A 25,393-nucleotide genomic window follows, 5' to 3' on the forward strand; every position below is an offset into this window, starting at 1 on the left:
TATACCTTTTCTGGAACTCTCTTCCCTCCCTTCCATATCCATCAGGCATCTATGTGTTAGCCAGTTTTTCATCATTATAACAACTACTTGAGGTAAACAACTTATGAAGAGAAAGCATTTATTCTGTTTCACAATTTTGAAGGTTCTAGATAATAACTGGTTGACACTGCCGCTTCTGGGGCTGCAACCAGGCAATATGTCTTGGGAGGAACATTTGGTGAAGCAAAACTGCTCACCTCATGGTTAGGAGGCAATAAAGAAGAAGAAGGGTCCAAGGTCTTACTATCTCTTTGAGGGCAGCCCTCGATGACCTAAAGACTTCTCACTAGGCCCCACCTCCTAAAGGTTCTACCAACTACCAATCACAGCATGGGGTGGGGCCAAAGCTTTAACACATGGGCTTTTGGGGAATCTGTATCTAAATTATAGCAATCCCTCACATCCATCCTCATGATTTACCATAGATATGAGTCATTACAGTTATGATGAACATATATCGGCTGGTAGAAAAAGCCTTAAAAGCATTGTGCTAGAGGAAAAATACCTATTGATTTTTTCAGATTAGAAGTGAATTCTAATTTTTAATATAATTTTAATGTTATAATTTTATTGACAACTGGGTTTGGGGGTCAGTGGCAGAATGCTTGTCTTGCACGTGTGAGGCACTGGGTTTGAGCCTCAACACCACATAAAAATAAATAAATAAATAATAAAGGTATGTGTCCATCTACAAGTAAAAAAAAAAAAAAAAAAAAAAACATTTAAAATTTTTTTATTGAATTTGACAAGGGTAAGTGAATCTACCAAAAGATACATGTCTTATTTCTGTATCAGTCTAGTAGTGTTTTACATTTTGTTTGGGAAATGTTGAGTTAGGGCAGAACAGTTCATTAGTTTGTAGAATCAGTGTTGTGAATTCTGAAGTTATTTCCTACAAGAATTCTATTTAGTTAAACTAAGTTTACAAGCACACGTGCAGTGGGCATCTTATTTCAAGACAATGACATATTACTGATATTTCCACTACTCACCAATAAAAGAATGTCAGGTTTCCCCACCAGGGCCAGGGCTGTGGAGAGCTTCCGCTTGGTTCCCCCACTGTAGGTGGCCACAGATTTCTCTACATGGGCTTCCAGGTGCAGGCGCCTCACAAGGTCTCCAGCCACCTGGAAGAGAGGAGCCGTTGGTGAGCATGCCACCCCTCACCATGCCACCAGACACCAGGTCTCAGCCCTGACTCCTGCTCCTCCTTCCCATCAACCCCTATCCACCCCTCACATGGATGGTCAAGTACATTCCCTGGACCACTCTCCTTCATGATATAGGGAGAAACTGAGAAAGAAAAGAGGGGTAAATTCTGTGCCTGCAGACATCCGACTGATCCCCAAAACCCCTGGGTCTGGAGCTAGGAAAATAGTAGGCAAGAAACAGACTTAGTTCTGAGTCCAGACTAATGTCCGCATTAAGGCGAGCAGAAAAAAGGTAAAGCAAAATGAACACTGAGATGGAATTGAACAGGAATGAAACCAAGACAGTGAGGTGTCAAAACCTCATGGGAGGAAAGAACTGAGGGGGCTTTTCAATATTAGCACAAAGAAATATCCACTGTACATTAAGAAACCATTGGTAAGAGTTTGCACACTCAGAGTTCAGTATCTAGAGGTGGGGAAAGAATGGGGAATGCTTTGTTCCTAACTTCTGGGAACCATTTTATCAAGTAATGAGGATGGTCACTTCATTCACCAAAGCTCCACCCTTGGCCACAGGGGAATTCCGACTCTCCAGGGACCCCATGCACACAACTTCTCTACCTCTCCTCTCTTTCAACCTGCCCTCATTTCACACACCCTTGAAAATTCAACTCATCTTCTTGTCTTTCCTCAGCATAAATACTGATCCCCTATTGCAGGTATCACATGCATCTCACAGCACTTATGTCAGTACTTCCAACAGTAATTGGCACCATAGTCTATGTTGTTTCCAATTCCATCATCTCCTGTACTGGGAGTCAAATTGGGCGATTTCTTTTTTTCCCCAGTTCTGCATAATTTAAAATGTTGCAGTTTTATTTGACTCTCATGACCATAATGATATTAATTTAAATATTAATATAGATTCAGTTTTAGACATTACTGTCGGGGGGCCGCCTTGAACAGGAGCTGAGAATGTGCCCTTAGCCTTGATAATGAAGATGTGGACCTGGCTTCTGCTCCCAGCACCAAAGCAGCAGGCAGACCTCACTTTTGCTTGCAAGTAAGTGCAGCTCTGGGAGTGGGTGTCACCCAATGGGACTGGGCTATACCCCTCACCCCCATTTGCTGGAACACAATCCCTTGCCTTGTTTGGGTAGAATATTCTTGAATGGCCTCTCCCCAATAAATAGGAGGGCTTCAGGCATGCTCACTCTCTCTCTCTTTTGCCTGCTTCTCTTGCCTCCTTTGTGGGAGCTGAGGTTGAGGAGTTGTCACTAAACCCCCCAAAAAGGTATTTTCTGTCTGTGTGTGGTTATTTAGTAGCCAGCCCAATTCACTTGGAGTGACCCTTACTGATTCAGTCACATGTCATGGCACATTACACAACCAAACTGGCCAGTATCAAATTTTTACTTTTTTTTTTCCTCACTCAGCTCTTCCTCATGGTTTCCAGGGCTCAACATGATCAGAAAAACTTCTCTGAAAGTATAGTCTTCCAATATCACACCTTAATTCAAATTTAGGAAAAGAGGAAAAATTCTATAGGAATATGAAGATAAAGTTAATAATTGTGTATTCTAAATACCTAATAAAATTTAGTTTTCCTCTAATGAATATATGTTTATTGATAAATTTAGAAAATGATGATAAATGGATAAGATGATGATAATATTAAGAGGCTTTAAAATATAACAGTGCTGTAAATACTTCCCAATAAAAACTTTCACACAAATTTGCTCTACTTTTTATTTGTTTAATCTCTGAATAATTTAGAAAATGAACTATAAAGCTCCAGAACTGATCTTGTGTTCAAATAGCATAAGTCGAGAAAACAGATTTCCAGGCCCAAAGGATTCATGAAGAAGCAATCTCATATCTTCAGCTATCTGCCTAAGAAAGTAGACTCAAGGCCAATTGCTTGTTCTTAGGAAAACAGTCAACTTGTTGTCCCCAGGTTGTTTTATATAAACAAACTATCTTTTTCCTGGCATCATTCAGCCCACTTGATCAATTAACAAACTGAATAAAATTTAAATGAATAAAAATTCAAATAGTACATTTTACTTAAAATAATCAAACACAAATATTAATGAAGTCTCATATGAATAAAGAGACACATGGCTGACACTGCAGAAACTAGAGCAATGACAGTGGTGCTAATGGATTCACCCAAAATTGCCCCAGAAAGGGGCAATGATGATTGAAGGGAACCCAGAAGGATCCCCACCAAGGAAGCTTTTGTCCGCACAAGGCGGCCTAGGAGCATTGCAGAAATTGTTTAAAAAGTTTGTCTTTTGGGAAAAAAGCAAATGCTAACAGCTCTAAGGCTAGCAGCAATAACACATGGGGAAAAATAAGTTTGGGGTGATTTTTTTTTTCAAACCATAAAAGTCAATAAAATAATAAAAAGTATTATGTATATAATTAGTTTTTATTTTACTCTCATACATTATAAAGATCAGCAATAAATGAAAGCTGATGAACAGACAAATGAAGTAAAATATAATAATAAAAATATGGTTTTGTAGAAATGTACCTCAGACTAATTAGAGAAATGCTGAATAAATTCATCAAGATATTATGGCTTATTTTTTATGAAACCAGGGAAAGTATGGCATTTTTTTCCAATATCACAAAATCTTAAATGCTGCAGTCTCCAAATCCTCAATCAGTTAACCACAGCAAAGATTCCAGAAGAGACAGGAACAAATGTATCAGTTTGATCTAATGCTCTCTAAATGTTACATTTTCAGAAAATAACTGAAAATGGCCTAATAAGAAGTATTTGCCGTCTTTCTGCACTCTGCACCGCTATCAAAATAATGACAAACATAATGTCCTAGCAATCAAGGCTGGCAAAATACTACCTATGGCCCAAAATGTCACAGGTTACAGAATCTGTTATTCTCCCCCGAAAAAAACAAAATGTCATAAGTTATACAGTCTGTTATTTTTCTCCCAGAAAATTCTAGAAATAGTATCTTACTTAAGGCAAAAGATCAGGGTTTATTTGTCTTTATATTCCCCATGTCTCCATCACACTTGCCACATGGTAGGGCTTTTATCATTGGAGCCAAAATAGATTGCCCAGAAAATATTAAATAATTGTTGAATTCCAAGGCTAGAAGTGATCCACTAGCAAATATGAGGATCACTTTAAAATTTCATGTAAGATTAAAATAAGTAAGAGACTTTTAGATAGAAATTATTATTTTCTCAGCCTCCCTTTGCAGATGACCTTTACTCTTTCACCCCCCCCCCCCCGTCTTGTGACTTCTAGCTCATTCTTGTAAAACTATGAATGGAAAAAAACTCAAGACAAATGTATGGCTATAGAGGATGTTGAGAAGCCACACACAGTATGTGTTTTTCCTGGAAAAAATTTGTGCGTATTCACAAAAAATAAAATCGGTAAGGACTCTACATATTCAATCCCAGGGAAAACTAAAATGGAAATCTGCTACACCTCATCCTAATTCAAAGTGTTGCTCAATTGCTTGGCTTTGATATTAGCCCTGAAATTACCCACACCCATTAACTCCTCTCACATGCTTTCTTTCTCTAGCATCCCAGACATTGTAGTCCTTGTCTCCTGAATCATTTGATTGTAATTTAATATAAAATTCTTTACCAGGTTAATTGAATTCAGGCTCAAATATGTATACCATACAAAATGTGCATAATGAAAGACAGAGAAAATTGGAAATCATTACTTCAACCCGTGGGACCTGAATTCAAGCTGAAGGAAGAGTTACCTTTTACTTGCCTTCCTGGACTTGTGAAGGTTTTCAGGAGTGAGGGAAGTGACTGTAACAAAAATGACCAGCTAGCTGGAGTGTAGGTGGGCTGGGGGCCCTGAAACATGGATCAAGTTTAGGACAGGGCTTGGGCTCTGAGGGTTGTAGGGAAGAAGTTGGGGTGTGAGGCTGATCTGGGGGACTTTTAGCAAGCATAGGATGATCTCCTTGAATCACAAAAGACCCAAGGTGGCTGTCCATGTTGCCATGAACAATAGATGGAGCCTAGAGAAAATAAACAACATGCACTGCAGATGAGCTAAAAAGAATTTTAAAAACCCCAAAAATCTCATGTTTATATGTCTGTGTCCTGAAAGCTTGGAGGTGGGGGTGCACATGGGGTCCCAACCTGAGCCAGTGGAAGATAAATCAACTATGCAAAGCTCAGGGTTAGAGGAGCCACACAGTAAACCCATGTGATTTCCACTCCCTTGACCACTCCAATGAATAAAATGTAAGACTGAGCTGTTGGTGGCACAAGTAATTTCATTTTATATCACTAGCAACCAGAATGCACTAAGGATCAGGGTAGTGTTTTAATGAAGAACATGTACTCTGGAGCTGGTTTACATAATTTCAAAACAAAACTCTGCCACAAGCTATCCAGATAACTTGTATAAGTGCTCTGTGCCTCAGTTTCTCTATTTACAAAATGAGGAGTAATCCTGTTATCTTCCTTACATGTTGACTGTAAAATACTATAAAAACATCACCTAGAAAAAGAATAAATACTGAAATACAGTTGTGCATTGCTTATCAACAAGACAGTTTCTAAGAAATTGTTAGAAAATTTCATCATCCGATGAACTCTTTAGAGTTTATTTACACAAACCTAGATATTATAGCTCAATCACTTGATAGGGCCTCTTAATGCAATCAAGACTCAGTAATCACAAGATGTTTGAGGCTTTTGCTGGTGTCATGTGGCATGTTGCCTTATAGTAAACTGTTTTTTTTGTAAATGGTAGTATACTCTAATCATAAAAACATCATGTAGTAAGTATATAAACCAGTAATAGTCATTTATTATCAACTGTTTTTCGTTTTGTATCCTTGTGTTACAAAAAAAAAATTATGTGGCTGACAGTGCAGGTATGTATACCACCACCACCACCACAAACATGTGTGATGCATTGTGTTACCATATTATGATGGCTGTGATGTCACTAAGTGATAGGAATTTTTCAGTTCCATTATATTAGGGGACTACCATCACATACATTGTCTGTGGTTGACTAGAACTTTAATAATAAAGTTATTATATATAAACAGTGCATGACTGCATTAGCTACAATGGTTATTTTCTGTTATTTTATAATAATTCCCTCTGGTCATCTTGTGGTAAGTATTTCAGAGCACATATACCCATTTTTTTATGATTTGTATGTAGGAATGTCCTCCCACCCCTAAGTTCACATGTTAAGCAATGCAGTGATATTCAGAGGTGAAAAGATTGGATTATGAGGGCTATCAGTGGACTGATCCATTTGATGGGTTATTAACTTGAATGGACTACTGGGTGGTGACTATAGACAGGTGGAGCATGGCTGGAGGAGGTGGCTCACTGGGGTTATGGCCTTGTACTAAATCTGATCTGGGCTCCTTCTCTCTCTTCCTCTTCCTCTCCTCCCACCCTTTTATTTTCTGGCTGTCATGAGCTAAACAACTTTCTTTCTTAGACCATAATGTTCTGCCTCAACTTAGTCTCAGAGCAATGGAGTCAGTTGACCATGGACTGAACCTCTAGAACTATGAACCAAAGGTAACTTTTCCTCCTCTAAGTGGTTTCTGTCAGATAGCTTTTTGTTGCTAACAAACTGGTCTACATTTCTATATATTCCCACCATTTACAGGAGAGGGGTATTTACTAGGAAGGGCGCTATTGCCTTTGGGAGCAGATGGAAAAGTGTGCTGATCTATTAGAAACTTCTGAGCGAGCAAGTAGCAATACTATCTGCAAAATAAGTTGCAGTCTCAAGAAAGAAATAAAGCCAGTTCTTAATTGGTGGCCATTAAAATAACTTCTCCGTGGAGGAGTTCAGAAAACAAGGCTGTAAGACAGCTGAGAATCAGGAGGCAATTGCCCTGGATGACAGGAAGCATCAAGCCTTTCTATATTAAGAGACTTTTCACAGGCACTTTCCCCCCAGACAGCAAAGGGGCCAGCTTACAGCATTTGCCAAGCATCTGCCTCTTTAATCAAAAACTAACAAGGGGGAGCTGACAGAGAAAATGCCTATTAAAGATGGAGCCAACAATTAGTGCTGGATTCTACGATCTGTTTAACTGCAGTGAGTAGGTCTTCTGCAGAGTGGTTAGTATTCTTTGCTTTATTAAGATGGGTGGTGCATAAAGGGTCCAGGGTCTCCACAATGAGGTAGAGGGTCTGTTCTGGCTTCACTTGAAGTCACAGAGCATGAATAAGAAATGAAGGCTGAAGCATTACAAAAACAGCACAGTGAATGAATTTTCATGGACTGGTGAAGGCGATGACTATTAGTTTTGTCTCTTGTGAGTCCTACAGTGTTCCCATGGACTCTAATAGAATATCACATAAGCTAATTTTTTTCCTGCTCCTAGTGCAGAATCCAGAAATGAGGTGCAGAAAAGGTAAAATTGTGCATGCAGCAACTGCTATTCCAGTACTCTCTACTTGGAACATCTTCTGATCTGTCCATCAAGGCTCTCCCCACTGTTTTCCTGACCACTGCTCCCATCAAGAGAAGTGGCAGCAGTCTCTTGCCTCAATTACACTAGACTCTCCTTCCTCTCTCAATGATATGCGGTGGTCTGGGGGTCCTGCGGATCTTAGTCTTCCTTCCGTCTCCTGAGGCCACTCAGAATGAGACTCCTTGCAGGAATCTGTGGGCCTGCTCACCAGGAAATTATCCATTCCAAAATTTCATATACATTCTGTGATCTCTCCCCTGTAAGCTCTGGACATACCCAGTCTATATGTGCTCTTGAATATAAATTAATAGTCCAGTAATTATAAAAGCCATTTAGAGAAAAGAAGGAAGCCACAAAGTCAGAAATGATGTTATTTTTTATTTAACTTCTTTCTCACGTCTCAGACACATTTTAAATAAATAATATCAATAATACAACCATATTTTAATGTCTCCTTTTGTACAATCATAATGGAAAAAGCCTTTCTGATAAGCTTACTCGATGTTATGGCTCCTTTTTCTTATAAAGTAAGAGAGACATTGGGGCCAGAGGTGCTAACTAAGCATTCCTCAATGGGTCCTTCTTTTTGGAAAAACTCTAGGGATGCTTACCTCAGGGATGCACTGCTTTGTAATCCCCCGTAGGCTGCAGTAATAATGGAGATGTTCCCAACCAGTCAGGAGCTCATCTAGGGCGTCCTGCTGAGGACAGTAGCCAATGAGAACACCCGCCTTGCCCGCAGAAGACAGATCCACCTCCTCCCTGCATAGACAAAAAGGGAACAGGTTGAGAACAGTCTTCCCTGGCAAACATCAACCCATTTTCTAAATTTAGCTCATCAGTAAGTCCACTGAAATTAACTTACTATAATTAACTCACTTTGCATAAATAGGTTCAACTAAAAGCCACATCCCCAGCTCTTTGATTTTTTGAGACAGGTCTCACTAAGTTGTTGAGGCTAGCTTTGACCTTGGGATCCTCTTGCCTCAGCCTCCCAAGCCCCTGAGACTACAGATATGCACTACCATGCCTAGCTTTAAATTTCCCTTTTATTAAGAAAATTTCCATGTGTAAAGATTTCTCTGAACTAGGAAGATAGCTCCTTGCAGAGACCACTCTGATGAGCTGAGAGACTCTGCTCTCCAAAAAAGAGACAGCTGTTCCTCATCAGACACTTTCTCCCCTCCCTGCCCACAAGGAGCCCACCAACCAGAACCCAAAACCACTTCACCTTTGCTCAGCTTAAGATGGTGCTCAAGCCTCATTCTTCCGACCAATGCTTAGATTTTTCAATTTTTTTGTGTGTGCTGTATGTAAGCACAAAGGGGTTTCAAGTGGGTTCCAGGTCAGGAACCCAAAAAATGTAAGCACAAAGAATGGGGGCAGGAAGCCAACCTGGGATCAGCAAGCTCTTCTGTATTCAGCGGAGGAGTCAGTCAAACATCCAAGAGGCTCATGTTGGGACAGAAAAACCGAACTGGGCCTATCCAAGGGTCTGAGTTTTATAGGCCTCACTTAGGTTGGGGCAGAAAGGTAATTCCTAGGGTTTATTAGGATCAGCTGGTGCGTTCGGATAGGACAGAAGGGTAGGTAGGGAAGTTCCTGGAGTTCACTGCATTAGAATCAGCTGATCCATTGTGGTAGGGAGTTAAGTGCTACTCGGGTGAGAGTTCTTTGACATTTTCCCTTCCTGCCCTACTCTGGCTGAAGCCTGGGCCCTTAAATAACAAAAGCTACAATTTACTACTGGACAAGGCTGATAAAGGAAACAGCTGTAGCTAGGAAAAATGTCCTGGGTCTTTTTTCCATATCTTTCACTGTGTCTATGTATTTTTTCACTAATAGGCCTTTTGTCAGTTTGGTTTCCAGGGCCCTAACAGAATTCCTAAGAAGGTAGAGGGAAAACTCCTCCACCGCCCCCACAGCAACCCCAGGAGTCTTGTGGAAGAGGCTTGACTACTTATATTTTTTGGTGCTTACATTTTTTGGTTCCTTGATCGGGAACCCATTAGAAACCCCTTTGTGCTTACACACAGGAGTTTCACCCAAATTATGTTGGTCATGAAGATTCTTAAAGTTGACTCCAGAGTGAGAGAGGCCTGGGTGTTAACTGAAGTAATTCCTTGATTATTTGGGGTGTTAAAAAGAAGAGAAAAAAAAAGTGTGTGTGTGTGTGTGTGTGTGTGTGTGTGTGTGTGTGTATTTAAAACCATACTATATGCGTAGGTTAAGAATTATACAGGATCACATATAATTAAAGAAAAAAAAAACTCTTGTTTTACTTCGGATTTAACATCAATACATATTGATTACCAAATCATTGAAATGCAACAAAATTTAATATTTTGATTGTTTTCTCATCTTGTTTTGGCAGGAAAAATAATAACTATGTTAGCCATCTATTATGCATTTTTTAAATACATAAAATTATGTTGACCATGAAGATTCTTAAGACTACTTCAGGAAGAAAAAAATCTTATTCCTAAATTAAAAATAATGGTTTTAAAAAAAAGACTTGCTGAGAAAGCGTGACTTCTAAAAGAGGTGATTATTAGCATTCCTTAAAGCAGAGTGAAAAATTATTAATATTTTTATTCATATCAAAACCATATATATATATGCTCATGGAAATAAACAAGGAAAAAAACATATCTTTGTGTAAAATTTTAAGTTTGGTCTCAATTTTATCTTTTTTTTCCTTCTAAATCCTGTTAACAGTTATATCCCAAACTTTGTTATTTTTTCCCCCAAATTTGGGATAGTCAAAGTTTATCTCCTTTCTACACTGTAGGAAATACGTTTTCTTTAGTCAAACTCAAAAAATTTTCTTTATCAGTGTACTTAAGAATTTTGGTAAAATATAGCCTACAAAAATATATACACACACAAATGTATATACGATATAGTCACATGTATGTTCACAATTACCTGAAATATTAAAATTTTACAAATTATTTTAATATACGATAAAAGGCTTTGTTTTCAACCACTGCTCCTGTAAAGTCTCAACTCAATAATTTGTGGAATTTTTTCCTACTTTCTTTTTTGTTGCAATAATACAATACAAACTTTACCATTTTAATCTTTGTAAAGTATAAAATTTATAAGTATTAGACTATATGCTTTGTCAATGTGATCACTCTCTAATTCTAAAACATTTCTTTTCATCCCCAAACAAAATCCTGTACTCATGAATCAGTCACTCTCCATTTCCTTCTCCTGTTGCTCCTGACATTATTCATCTTCATTTCATCTCTATGGATTTAACTGTTCTGCATATTCTTTGTATGATAGATATGAGACTGCATATCATATAATTCCTTTTTGCATCTGGCTGTTCTCAATTAGATATTATGTTTTCAAGGTCAATCTGCAGTAGAGCAGGTATTAATATTTCATTGTGTTCTCTTTTAATAGTAAAATTGCACACAACAATTAACAAAGTACTCCATTGCTTTCATCTTGCAGATGATAAAACTAACATCCACATGATGCAGCTGCCCTGAAATATTTGCAAAGACTAATTCTAACACTTCTACCCTACACTGGCTGGTCCACCATTTTTCATTTTATGACATTTGTGCATAAAATTAAAAGGACTACATAAAAAAGATAGGATGCATTTTTTAAAAATAGTAGGATTTAGTTTTTAGAACAGTTTTAGGTTTATAGAAAATTGAAAAGAAAGTACACACAGTTTCCATATACTTGCACTCAGGGTGTTTCCTATTTTTAGCAGCCTGTATTGGTGTGGTAAATGTTTAGCACTAAAGAACTAATATTGATATATCAACTAAAGTCAATAATTCATATTAGCATTCACACTGCACTACAGTTTTACGGATTTTGACAAATGCATGACATCCACCATTACAACAGCATAGATAATAGTTTCATTGCCTTAAAAATCCCATGAGCTCCTCCTATTCATCCCTTCCCTCTTGCCCACAAACCTTGAAAATCACTTTTTTTTTTAACTTTACTTTCTTTGTAGTTGTGCTTTTCTAGAAAGCCACAGAATTGGATTAACACAATATAGAACGGCTTCTTTCACTTAGCAACAGGCACTTAAAATTCCTCCATAAGGTGAACTGAGTATATATGTACTCCCAAATTCATGGAACAATAAATTTTGTGATAACCTTGAGAAAATAAACCACCTCAATAAAAGCAGGAATTAAGAAGATAGATGTTGGTCTAGGCGTGGTGGTGCATGCCTGTCACCCCAGCAACTCCGAGAATGAGGCAGGAGGATTGCATTTTCGAGGTCAGTTTGGATAACTTAGAAAGAACCTGTCTCAAAATAAAATAAAATAAATAAAAAGTCCTAGGCCTGTAAGCCAATATCTAGTACCAAAAGAGAAATGAAGAAGAAGAAGAAGAAAAAAAAAAAAAGACAGAAGACAAATAACCATGACTTTCATTCAGGACCAATGAAAGGTGATACACAGAGAAACATACGGACAAGTCCTTATTTAATAGAAGCATCTAAATTTGTGAGTGTATTAAAGTGATTTACCTGTTCTAATTATATGTTAAATCTAAAAGGATTCTCTTTGAAAGAAAACAGAATCATCCAGAGGTTCTAAATATTTTCAATCAATCAAACTTTTTCAGATGTTGTGGGTTGGATTATGGCCCACAAAAAGGCAAAATAAATAAATAAAAGCCAAAGTCCTCAGTCCTAGGACTTAGGAATGTGGCTCTATTTGGAAACAGAGTGTTACAGGGGAAAAAAAAATTAAGTTAAAATGAAGTCATTAGGGGGGATCCTAATCCAAGTGACTAGTGTCCTTATATAAGGAAAAAATGGGTCACAGAGACACACATAGTGAAAAGACTATATAAGCACAGGAGGAGAAGACCATCTATAAGCCAACAGAGTGTGGGAAGAGTCCTTAAGAAAAAAAGAAAATAGATACCAAACAATAACCTATTTATGAAATTAGAAAATGGTAAAGCAAACTACACCTAAATCAAGTAGAGATAAGAAAAAATGACTAGAGAAGAAATAAGTAAAATAGGAAATAGAAAAACAATAAACAATAGAGAAAATCAGCTAATTAAAATGTTTCTTTGAAAACAAAATCTACAAATCTTTAGCTAATAACCGAGAAAAAAGGAAAGATGCAAATTACTAAAATTGGGAATGAAATATTTCTGCAAACCTTAAAGAAACAGATTTATAAGGGTGCTATATGCATATTCATAACCAACAAATTAGATAACTTAGATGAGATGGGCAAAACTTCTAAAAAGACACAAACTGCTGAGTGTGATACTGTGAAAAAGAAAGAATCTAAACAAATGTATAACAATAAAAAAGATTGACTTGGTAATAATAAAAAAAAGTTTCCATGATTAAAAGCTGAGGACCATGTCATTTCACTGGTGAGTTCTACTACATGTTTAAAGATTAATTAAATCAATCCTTCACAGCCTGTTTCAAAAAACAAAAGAGGAAAGAATCATTCTCAATTAACTCCGATATCAGTAATGCCCTAATAACAAAACCAAATACACAACAGAGAAAGAAGACTATGTATTTGTTTTGAATATGGATGTAAAGAAATACAAATGCTCCTCATAGTGCAGTTACATACTATAAATCCATCATAAGTTGAAAATATTATTTCAAAAATGAGCTTAATATACCTAAACTACTGAATGTCATAGTTTAGTCTAGCCTACTTTATACACCCTTAGAACTTACATTAGGCTATGGTTGGGCATAGCCAAAGAATATTCTACCACATGACGTTATCTTGGGAAAAGATGGTTCAAAATTCAAAGCCCAGGTTTTTTCTTTTTAAATATTTTTTGTCAATGGACTTTTATTTTATTTATTTATATGTGGTACTGAGAATCAAACCTAGTCCTTACACATGCTAGGCAAGCACTCTACCACTGAGCTATAGCCCCAGCCCTCAAAACCCAGTTTCTATTGAACATTTATCTCTTTCATACCTTCATAAAGTTGAAATATTGTGTATGGAACCATTGTAAACCAGGGGCCATCTGCACAAGCAGATTGAAAGCAACACCATATAAGGTGAATTAGATACCATGATCAAGTAGGACAAAACCCAGGAATACACGGTTGGTTTAATATATCAATGTTAATCATCATACACCATATTTATAGAAATAAGGCCAAAAACTACCCAATATCTTGTAATGCAGTGAAAAAGCATTTGACAAAATTCAAGTGCCTTTCTTGATAAAACCATGGATAAATGAGAGATAAAAGGGATTTTATTTTATGATCCCATTTATATGAAATTTTCCATTTATATGATCCCATTTATATGAATAGACAAATCCATTGAGAGAGCAGATTAATGGTTACAAAAGACTGAGGGAGGGAGCAACAATGGAGAAAGACTACTAATAGGTACAGAGTTTCTCTTCAAGGTGATGGAAATGTAGTTTAATTAAGTAGCTGAAATTATTATGAAACTTTATGAATATATTAAAAATCCTTGCATTATTCCATTTAAAATTATAAATTCTCTGGTATGTGAATTGTATCTCTGTTAGTCAAAACATAGTCAGTTAAAGCTGGACATACTCAGGTTCTACGCAGTACTCATCTATGTACAACATAAATGGTTTCATAGATGCATCATTAAATGTTCAGAGAAATTATCAATACGAATGAAAAAAAAAAAACAAGCCATTGCAACTTACAACAATATGCATGCACCTCACAAACATGCTATTGTGGGAAAGAATTCACTCACAAAACAGTATAAATTTTATGATTCCACTTACATAAAATTCACAAACAAGCAACCTGAAATCTGGTCATTAAAATCAGAAGAATATTTATGTTTGTTTGTAGGGGAGCATGAAGAGGATTTCTGAGGTCAGATCAAAAGTCTATTTCCTAGTTTTATGTGCTCTCATTATAAAAACCCATCAACCCATACACTTGTTATTAGCAATAATTATTCATTTCAATTTTAAAATTTATGTTTTAAAAATTGTTGCCAAACTCTACGTTACTTTATAAATTATCTACAAAATTTTAATGTTTGAAATGATTTTAATTAGCTTCTGCTGGAATGATCTCCTTCCAGCTCCTCTCAATCTCAAGCAGCCTGTTGATGATTTAAAGATATAACATTTTATTTAAATTCTCTAACCCATTTGAAGATAAGGAATACACATATTAAATATTTTCATTGTCCCATGACCTTAGACATTTCCTAACTCTGCATTGTTTGTGGTCATACTTATTATTTCTAACTAGTATCATCAGATGTCATTAGAACATTATTATCATAAGAACATGGGCATAGCTCAGAACAGGTGGACAATGGCAGTCTAGGGACACAGGAATTCAACCACAGCAGGGGTCTGATGTCTTCCTGTCCTAAAACCCATCATCTAGTGCAGTGATGGCTGCTCAATTTCTAGTTGTAAGGAGTTATAATTTTTAAAAGGTCATGGTTTTACAATGGAGTGAAATGAAACACTTTCAAGAGCAATGCATTTTTCTTCGGATGTACAGATAAATGCCTGCCTTTCCTTGGTAGCTAGTAGAAATAAGTCCCTTGCACAAATCTTCAACACAAGTATCAGTTGCACATTGTTCATTTGTTTGCTAGTTCATTTTGATATTGGGAATCAAACCCAGGGCCTCTAACAGGCAAATGCTCTACCACTGAGCTACACCCCCAGACCCAAACTGAAAAGTTTTTATTATGAATTGACATATATCTTTGAAGGAAGTTAGAAAGAATGTTTTGTAGAGAGGACCCATGGTGTACTGAACCACAGCACAAGCAGGCATTCAAATACCTTTAAAAGCATATCAAATCAAACCACATTGCATTTTTCCCTTGTTGCATTTTATTAAATACCAGAGGCTCTGTAAATAGCTCAATATGTTTCATCTGAATTTTGAGGACAATAAAAGTTTAGGAAGATTAACATTACAACTGGAAATTTGGGTGAACACAACCCATATCCAATGATATCATAATCCAGATGGTGACACTGGGTGGGCATGCCGCAGTCTGGCTGGGCACAAAATCAGGAGCCACTCAAGCAGGAACAAACTTTATTTTTGAAACTCCCCGCCAATGCCCCATATGCTCCCAGGGGAAAAAAAATGCCCACAGATGTGAGCAGCGTTCTCCTGGACAGTCCAACAGGAAATCCCTCCTCTGGAATTCCCTCCTACCGCACTTCCCCAACCAATGGGAACTCTCCAGGAGTCCTGTAGCAGGCTGAGATGGACAGCAGGGGTCTAATATCCATATGAATGCAGATCTTAACATAATCATATCATCTCAATGGCTTGCTGGCCTCACCTTTCAACCCAAAATGCCATGCATCATACTACTTGGCTATGGCTCTTAGCATGGGCATATCCAATATAGACAGGCAGACAAAAGAAGGCCATGTGATAATGAAGCCCTAGAGTAAGGAAAACTGAATATCTAAACCAGAGTCCATTTTAAGTGACCCAGAGGAACAGCTTCTTTTAAATTACATCATTGACATAAATCTTCCCATCTAACTCTGAGTGATGCTAACCACACACCTCCTAAATCAAAATCACTGTCTATCACATTTATGCTATTAGAAAATGCTCACATCCATTTCATAGTTTCCACATACTTGCATTTTGGTTATCTTGACCTAATAAAGAAGGTCATAGCATTCTGTATGCTTCATGCTTCAGCACCACTTGGAAAGACAAGATATTTTTCAGTTGTAAGTCTGACATAAAAATGATCTTCAAGTGGCTTTTATCATGATGCATGCTGACTAGATTTTCCTCTTTAATTAATGACACAACAGACCAAGAAACCCTGGAAATTAAATATAAATCTTGGAGCACTCAGGGGAGTTTGCCAAACCAAGAGCCTTCTCAGTTCAGGCATTTAATTTCCTTTATATTATCAGCAGTCTATAAACTGCCAAAGTAGGCAAATAAGAGCCAAAAAACTGCCCAGTGAACCAAGTTTGGTTTGTTTTCCAGGCAGTTTTTAGCCCCATTTGCTTTTAAAACTTCCTACTTTGTCCCTCCACAGTCTGCACTTTCCTGCAGGTTTAACCCCCATTTCACCATAGGTTCAACCATCTGGTTACCATTAGTTATTTAAGTGTGCCACAGCCTCTTACACCTGGTCCCATTGGCTCCTGGATGTCAGCCAAGTGTCCGAGGTAGTCCTTAAGCTCATGATCAAGATAAAATAACAGGAACCCCAAAGCCTGGCTTAGTGATATTTTAAAAAGAATAAGGGGCATCCATGATGCTTGGTTTATTAAATACAGACTAAGAACATATTTTCATTTTCCTCAAGGAAAGCTAGAATAAGTTCATACCCTAGATTTAAACCTGTAATTCTACAAACACTCACACTGTATCCATATAACCACCTAGTACAAGTGGAATTATCTCAAGCCCTTCAAAGTGATAATTAAACTAAGTATATGTGCAACATAACAGAGCAGAGTGATTCTTTTGGAGAATACCAAAAAATACATTTTTGTTCATTTAACTCCTATGTACATGATTGAGAAGCTACAAATCTACTAAAGTCATGCCCTTTTTTACAACAGTAAAATAACACATAATTATATTTTCAAACTGCCAAGATTTTTTTTCTTCTTGTCCACCAAGAAAATGTTATGAATTTCTGGCAACAAAACGGCTCATTAAATTACATATATACTTTTTCATTAGAGTTGCCAGCTTCCCATCTAATAATTTATTCAAGGAAGGAACTATATTAATATATCAAAGACATGTTTTCAAAGAACAAATGGTGGCTTATGCCCATCACTTGTTACAATGTCAGACTTTTCACCTGATTTTTCCTTCACTTGTGATGTCATTATGTATGAAATACAGGTGTCTACATTTAGAAACTAGAACAAAACATTAAACATTAGTTCATTTCCAGTTTTTCAGCACCCCTTAACCAAATGCAATTGTTCCTCTAGAATCAGTGTTAAAAGATAAGCAAAGTCATCAATATATTTTACAGAATTTGGATAATGAATATGAGTGTCCATAATTCATATTATTTTCTGTAATATATCTTGCATGTATTTATATATTTTTCTAGATATGTATTGATTCAAATTATTTTAAATGACTTATTAATTTCATATTGTTAGGAAGGGTTTTTAAACTTATACCCCATCTGATTCAAATGTATGATATGTCAAGATCATTGTACTGTCATGTGTATCTAATTAAAACAAATTTAAAAAAAAAAAACTTTAACAATTCAAACAACTCAAGTGTTGAAAATATTTAGCTTCTTTCAAATTACATAAGGAATGTTCATATAAAGAAATACTTTAACCATGCCATTTATAAGAAATCTACAGGTTGATAATGTCACTAAAATTATTCACTACCTACTTAACATTTTTAATATTTAATAAAGGACAAAAATATTCACCAGAATTCTTATTTTATTAAAGTGGAACTTTTAAAAGTCCTACATGAGAAACACCATATGTTAATTAGCTTTCTTTTACTGAAAAAAAATATTTGAAATAATTTATAAAGAAGGCATGTTTATTTTGCTCATATTTCTGGGGGTTTCACTGCAAGATCAATGAGCCCATTGGTTGTACCTGTAGCAACACTTCCTGGCCGATGGTGGTAGAGCAAACACACTAACTTCATGGCCAGAAAAAGGAAGACAGGTAAAGGAAGGACTGGGGTGCTACTATATCCCCTTTAAGGGCACGTGCCCCCAGTTACCAGAAGACCTCCCACTAGCCCCACATCTTAAAATTTCCAGAGCACCACTTCCCAATAGTACCAAACAGAGACCAAGCCTTCACCACAGAGGCCTTTATTTAAGATCCAAAGTATAGCATATGGGTTATTTTAAGATATTGTATATCAAAATTTACTAAAAATCATTATTGAAAAATAAGTAGAAAATAAAATGACCACTAATAAGCTATTGATGAAAAGTAACCATAAGGTGAAAATGCCTCGTTTCATATCACTTTTATAGCATTCTTTAATCTTTTTAGAATCTTTTAGGGATTCCAATGTATTTTTTTAAAGCCTTGAATAATTTGAATTCAAGTTTATGTTATCCTAGAAGTTCAAGAACGATGAAATTCAAGTTCCTACATTAACTTGTTCTACCTCAGTATGCTGGTAAAGGTCTGAGACTTAAGACTCCAGAAGCTCTGTTTCATGCCATTGTATTTCCTGGGTGGGGGTGGGGGGGGATTTAGTGTTGGAAAAAAAAGAGAGAGAGATCTATTTTTAAAAGAAAATGGGGATAATATGTAGAATTAGGAATATACAAATTTTCCTAGGCCTTCCTTCATCACTTCTGCTGAGATTATCTTATGGGGGTGGGATGGATAAACCTTTAAAGACACCTTTCCCCACAGTGACCTAGTGCTTTTCCACTCCGGGTCCTTCTCTTCTCTCTCCTTCTTGCTGGTTCCAGGGTCCATAAAATTACAGGAATCCTGCTCAGGGATATTCAACAATGAGGTGACCCCCATGTGTGTGCAGACCTACCTGACCATCAACCAAAGCATCACTCCCTGGGGGAGAATGGAGCCAGGGGGTGTTGATGCTATCTCTAGTTTAGATTTTTGCATATCCCACATGATTAACAGCTTAATCCCTTCATTATTTGCCTGTTGCTTTAAGAGTTTATCCTGACACCTGAAAGCTCAGCTCTCTCTCTCTCCTGACAACATTAAAAGTTGAAAGCCTAAAATAAAATGAGATGACAAGACTAAGGATAAAATAACTTGTCTAGCAATAAATACAAATGAGTAAGTTCAATTATTAAAGATAAAAAGAATCTTAATTGAATCAAAAGGCAAAAATCAATCAATCAATCAATAAAAGATCCATTGACAACTAAAAAAAATATTTAAAAAAAATTTAATGTTAAGAAAAAACTAATATTTTTAGACCAAGGTAGCATTCATACAGAGCCTATAGCCTTTAAAATACAAATACATACATACCATTTACAGAGAAAGAGAGAATGATATGTTTGAAAAGTGCATCATTAGGCAATTTCATCGTTGTGTTAATGTCATAGATTGTATATACACAAACTAAAATGGCTAAGGAATAATTGGGTGATGTAATTTTATGAGACCATTATGCATGTGTAGTGAAATATTATGTGATGCATGACTACATATAAAATAATTTCAAGCTATGAAACCCCATTATTCCTTTCAGAAATCCACAATACACTAGTGTCATTTCAGATGATGATACCAAATATTTGCTATGTATGCTAAATAATTTTTATAATCACCTACTGTTTTCAGTTAACAAGTTATATGAAAACCATAACTTTATGCCTGTCAGTCTCAGACTACATATTGATCTTTTGCATTACATCTAAGAATGAAAAAGAAAATAGCATGAATTATGACATATGTGTTCTTTTAAGAGAAAAATATTTCAAGTAAAATTGATATTGAATATTTAATAAAAATAAGATGATATTTGAAAGAAAATATATCATCTTCTCCGGTGTTTCCTTTTTCACATTGTGTATTACCAATTGAAACTTTATGCTTTAAAATACCTTGAGTCAAACTTCTCAATCTCAAAATCATCTCTCATTCTACTATTTACTGCCCCTGTTTAAGATACATGGAACCCAGACTAAGCTGTTGTATTTCATGTCTACCTCCTCTGTGATTCTTTTTGGTTTTAAGTCTCTGCCATCCCCTGCCTACATCTCTAGTGTCTCTAAAATGCCAACTAAAACTCACCACACAAAAAAGCAACATAGTAAGCTTGGAAGGTATTAAATGACAGAAAAAGCATAAAAATGGGAGTGGGGGTACAGCTTTAATTCAGATCACTGTAATACTGTAAGGATTCGAATCAGAAAAGAGAACATGGTGGGTGGGGGTCAGTACACCTTGTACTCACACCTGCCACCATCTTGCCTTCACACAGACCCAGGCAAATGTTGTCCAAGCCCTGTCAGAGAGAGAGGAAGTATGCCACCAGAAGACTTGCTCTTCAGACATGGAGTGCTGCAGATGAGGCACAATCTGTCTTCATTTCTACACATGTCTAGAGAGTGCTAGGAAATAGTAGCATAGGCAAGAAACAATGCTACCCCCAAACACAGCAGGTACTAGGCAAAAAGCCTGCTAGAGGCCAAGACTGAAGGAGCAACTGGGCGTGTCCACTAGACAAAATGCTGTAGTTCTGAATTCAGTGTGCAACTACCAACAATGGGCAGAGGAAACACTCCCCACCACTGCTGCTGACAAAGAGCTTCTTAATGAAAGGGCACATTTTTTTTCTATTGATAACAGTCCCCCAAATAATTCTGAATAGCAGGAAGGGAACAAAATCTAAAGATCCAATAACAACATAGATTTGAATATTCAGAAAATAGGTAGGTACTTCCAGCAGAATGCAAAATGAATAGACCTCAATGAAATAGAAACACAAAATCCAAGAGGAGAAATGACAGGGATAGAACTTAACATGATAGAGCAAGAGGTCTCCAGGGATGAGAACAATAAGCAATAGGTTAAAATAAGGCAGCATTGAAAGAATCCAAACTTATTTTCTTAAATATAAGGGGGAAAAAAAACAGACTTATGATTAACTGTTGAGAAAGGGTCACTAGATTGGAAAGAAAAAAAAATGAAAATACTACTAAGCCTTGATGCTTCTTACAAATATTTTAATGGGTTCTGTTTTCTGGCTCATTGTTGGTTTACTTTGGACAAAAGAACATACAACACATACACTTGGGGAAGCACAGGGAGGCTAGCTCTAAAGCCTTACTTGCCTGCTGACTGTTAGGAGACAGTGGAGCAAGGGCCAGAGGCTTTTGAGATGAATGTTGTGAGCTAATATGCCGAAACAATTCTATCTTTCATATTGGAAGGCAATCCAAACTTGTCGTCTGATATTCTGAGAATCAGAGCATATGTCTCCCTACCTCAGTTACTCTGCATTTAAAAGAAAAAAGAAAAAAATACTAAAGCAAGATTAATTTTACAGTTGTGAATTAAATATTATCAACTTGAATGAGAAAGCTGATGGTCAGTACAGAAACAAATTTAAATAGACATAAATTTAAATAAACCATGCATATACAATACATGTATCTCCTTGAAAAGCGTGAATAAAGCAAATATAATAATTTAGTAATGATATACATCTAAAATCCAAAAACCTATTATCAACACTGAAGAGCAAAAGGATAAACCTTGTAATTCTTAGACTCAATTGTTTGGAGCTATTTTTTTTTTTAAAAAGTTTCACTATTGTTTTTGGAAGTTCAAACTTTTGGAAAGAGCAAAGGGATACAACATGATCAACTGGGCCACAAGGGCAATGCAAAGAGTTTTATTTTATCTGTTTGTTTTGTTTGTTTGTTTGTTTGTTTTGTTTTGGTACTGGTGATTGAACCCAGGGGAACCTAAACACTGAGATACGTCTCCAGCCCTTTATTTATTTGTTTGTTTGTTTAAATGTTGAGAAAGGGTCACTATGTCCCTTAGTGCCTCACTACATTGCTAAGATTGGCCTTGAACTTGCAATCTTCCTATCTCAGACTTCTGAATCACAGGAATTGCAAAGGTATTTTTTAATTAGTAAATTTAAAGATCTAATTGAAAGAGATCAAACATGTATATTACTTTACCAAATTATATCAAAATGATGTCTTGCCCAAAAGTAAAGCCAGTCAATAAGCCCTAGCCATATACTCAATTGTCATTAAAGTTTTAATGTTCAGATATTAAGTAGAAGTGAATAATCATGGAGTATTAGTTAATTATAGGAGACATATGGCAGGAGCACCATTTTAAAAACCCACAAACTTGGAGGTAGCAGAAGTAAAGCAAAGAGATTACTTTAAAAGATAATATAATATTGAAAGGAGAATGAAGTAATATTGCATTTACAAAAAAAAATAGAATACCAATGTTTAAAAAATAGATAATCAAAGATATAAAAAAGAACTTTTGAAATATTTTAAAAATGATTAAAATTATATGCTCAATAAATAGTTGAAAGGTAAATTTGAGAATATCTTCCAGAAAGTAAGACGCCCAAAGATAAAGAGGTTGAAAACTGAAGAGACTTTTTTTTTTTTTTTTTTTTTAGTTCTAAGGGACACAATAACAGAATAATAGAAGATGAATGGAGAAAATCAGATTAGAGAACACAATGTGAGAAAATTATAAAATAGCCAAAACATCTCTTAAAAACCAAAGGAAGTAAACTTGGACCCATAGAAAGCCAAGCATAATATATTGAAAGGAGGAAGGAGAAGAGCTGAAAACAGCCGCCAAGGCACACAGTCATGAAATTTAAGGAAAGGATCAAATTGTTCTGTGTACAGATATGAATATACCATAGTGAATTTCACCTTTATGTACATGTACAAAGCCTTAATTTAAAATAGAAGGAAAAAAAAATAAAGTAGAGGAAGGGATCAGGGGAGGGAGGAAGGGAGGAAGAGAGGAAGTACTGGGGACCAAAATGGAGCAAATTATATTGCATGCACTTATGATTATGTCACAATGAATCTGATGTGATATATAACTATAATGTACTAATAAAATTATTTTTAAAAGACTCAGAGACAAAGATCCTAAATGCTTCCAGATAAAAACTAATCAAGTTATAATGGTACCCAATCTCTCAAAGGCAATCCTAAATTCATAATGAAAAAATGCATTTAAAGATCTTAAGGAATATGAATTCTCAACTAAAATTTTCTATCCAAACTACCCAACAGATATGGAGAGAGAAAGATAGTTTTAGAATACTGTTTTCAAGAAACTTACTTCCTATTTGTTTATGAAGGTTTGGGGGCTTGTTTTTTTCACTTTTTAAAAATATCTTTATTCTATGTATTTATTTAGGCGATGCTGAGAATCCAACCAAGTGCCTCTCATGTGCTACGCAAGCCCTCTACCACTGAGCCACCACCCCAGCCCATAGTGCTTGTTCTTAAAAAAATTAAAATTACAGTACAAGGTAAACCAAGAGAGAAAACACTGAATCAGGAAATATAAAATTAATTAAGAGAGAACAAGAGGACTCCCAGAGTGACAACTGAAGGTCACATGAATTGCAACTGCACAGCTGACTTGAAGAGAGACAGTCTGGAGCAAAGGCTGCAGACACTCATGATCTCTTCAAGAGAATCAAGTTGATAGATTAAATGGTGTGCTTAAATGGATTGTAAAGGAGAGTTAATCCACAGGAAATAGAGCAAATGAACAAAGACAATGAATTGCAAGAATCTAAGCAAGAAATAAAAGGTCATAGCACTTCAGGGCTCAACTAAGGATGTTATTTACAGAAACCATAATCCTATATATATTAAATTCTGAGTTAACTCAGGTGTGTGTATATTCCTAGTTTATAATTCATTGTTTTAAAAATGAATTCCATATGTATTCCTTTTAAATTAGTTCAAATGATGAACAGAATTATTAATTAACATTCATAATTTAGCTGGGTGCAGTGGTGCACACCTATAATTCCAGTTTTTGGGGAGGCTGAGGCAGGAGGATTGCAAGTTTGAGGCCAGTCTGGGCAACTTAGAGAGGACCTGCTTCAAAATAAAATAAAAAGGGCTAGGGATATTATTCAATGGTAGAGTGCTTGTCTAGGATTTGGTGAGGCCCTGGGTACATTATCCAATACTGAAAAATAAAAATTCACAATTTGGATTACCAGCATTATCAGCATTAATTTATTAAGTATAAATTCTGAAAAAGACAGAACTTGGTAAAAAATATCAATTCCAACTTTGGTTTATAATCATAATTCTGCAAATTCTAGTAAAGTTAATCAAGTAAGATCATTTTAAAATGTATATAAATAGGGATTGGGTATTTAGCTCAGTGGCAGAGTATTGGTTAGCATGCACAGGCCCTGAGTTTGGTCCTCAACTTAGAAAAAACAAAACAAAAACCAAAAGCAACAAAAACAAATATATATATATATATTATATATATATATATAATATATATATATTATAATATATATTATTATATATATTATTTTTCAGTATTGGATAATGAACCCAGGGCCTCACCATATCTCATATATATATATATATATATATATATATATATATATATATATATACACACACACACACACACACACACACACACACACATATATATGCATGTATATATATATATATACATACATATATTAATCAGGGTTAAAGTGTGGATATTATTTATATAAACCATAATTCCATATAGATATGGATATATATTTCATATATATACATGAAATTAGGAAGTAATAACATCTTTTATGTTTGTCTTGAAAGTACAGTTATTAAGATAAGAAAGAATTAATCAAATAAAAACATTTAATAAAGTATTTGGTCACAAGTTTAAAAAACAATATTAAATAGCTTTCATATATAGATGAACAAAAACCAATTAACTATACAATAGAGGAACAAAACCAGTCTAGAAGTATCAAAAATGATATAAAATGTGAAAGGCTAAACATAATAAGAAATGTGTAGGATGTGTCATGGTTTAGATATAGTGTCCACCAAAAGCTCACATGTGAGACAATGCAAGGAGGTTTGGAGGAGAAATTATTGGATTATAGCCTTAACCTAATCAGTAAATTGATCCCTGCTGGGATTAACTGAGTAGTAACCGGAGGCAGGTTGGGTGTGGCTGGAGGAAGTGGTTCATTGGGGCGCATGGCTTAGGGGTATATATTTTGTA

At 35.8% G+C, this 25,393-nt stretch overlaps 1 protein-coding gene across 1 annotated transcript in view; it reads right to left on the minus strand.

The window, feature by feature from the left end:
- Window positions 1–25,393, minus strand: part of ABCA13 (ATP binding cassette subfamily A member 13) — a gene marked incomplete at both ends in the record, with an annotated part of 438,366 nt that overhangs the window by 42,130 nt on the left and 370,843 nt on the right. Inside the window, 2 exons of the mRNA XM_081283275.1 lie at window positions 1,032–1,166; window positions 8,272–8,422. Coding sequence (XP_081139401.1) covers window positions 1,032–1,166; window positions 8,272–8,422 — 286 coding nt within the window. The remainder of the gene's footprint in view (window positions 1–1,031; window positions 1,167–8,271; window positions 8,423–25,393) is intronic.

This window comes from Spermophilus citellus (assembly GCF_964194105.1).
Source record: "Spermophilus citellus genome assembly, chromosome: 3".
In the NCBI taxonomy this organism is placed as follows: Eukaryota; Metazoa; Chordata; class Mammalia; order Rodentia; family Sciuridae; genus Spermophilus; species Spermophilus citellus.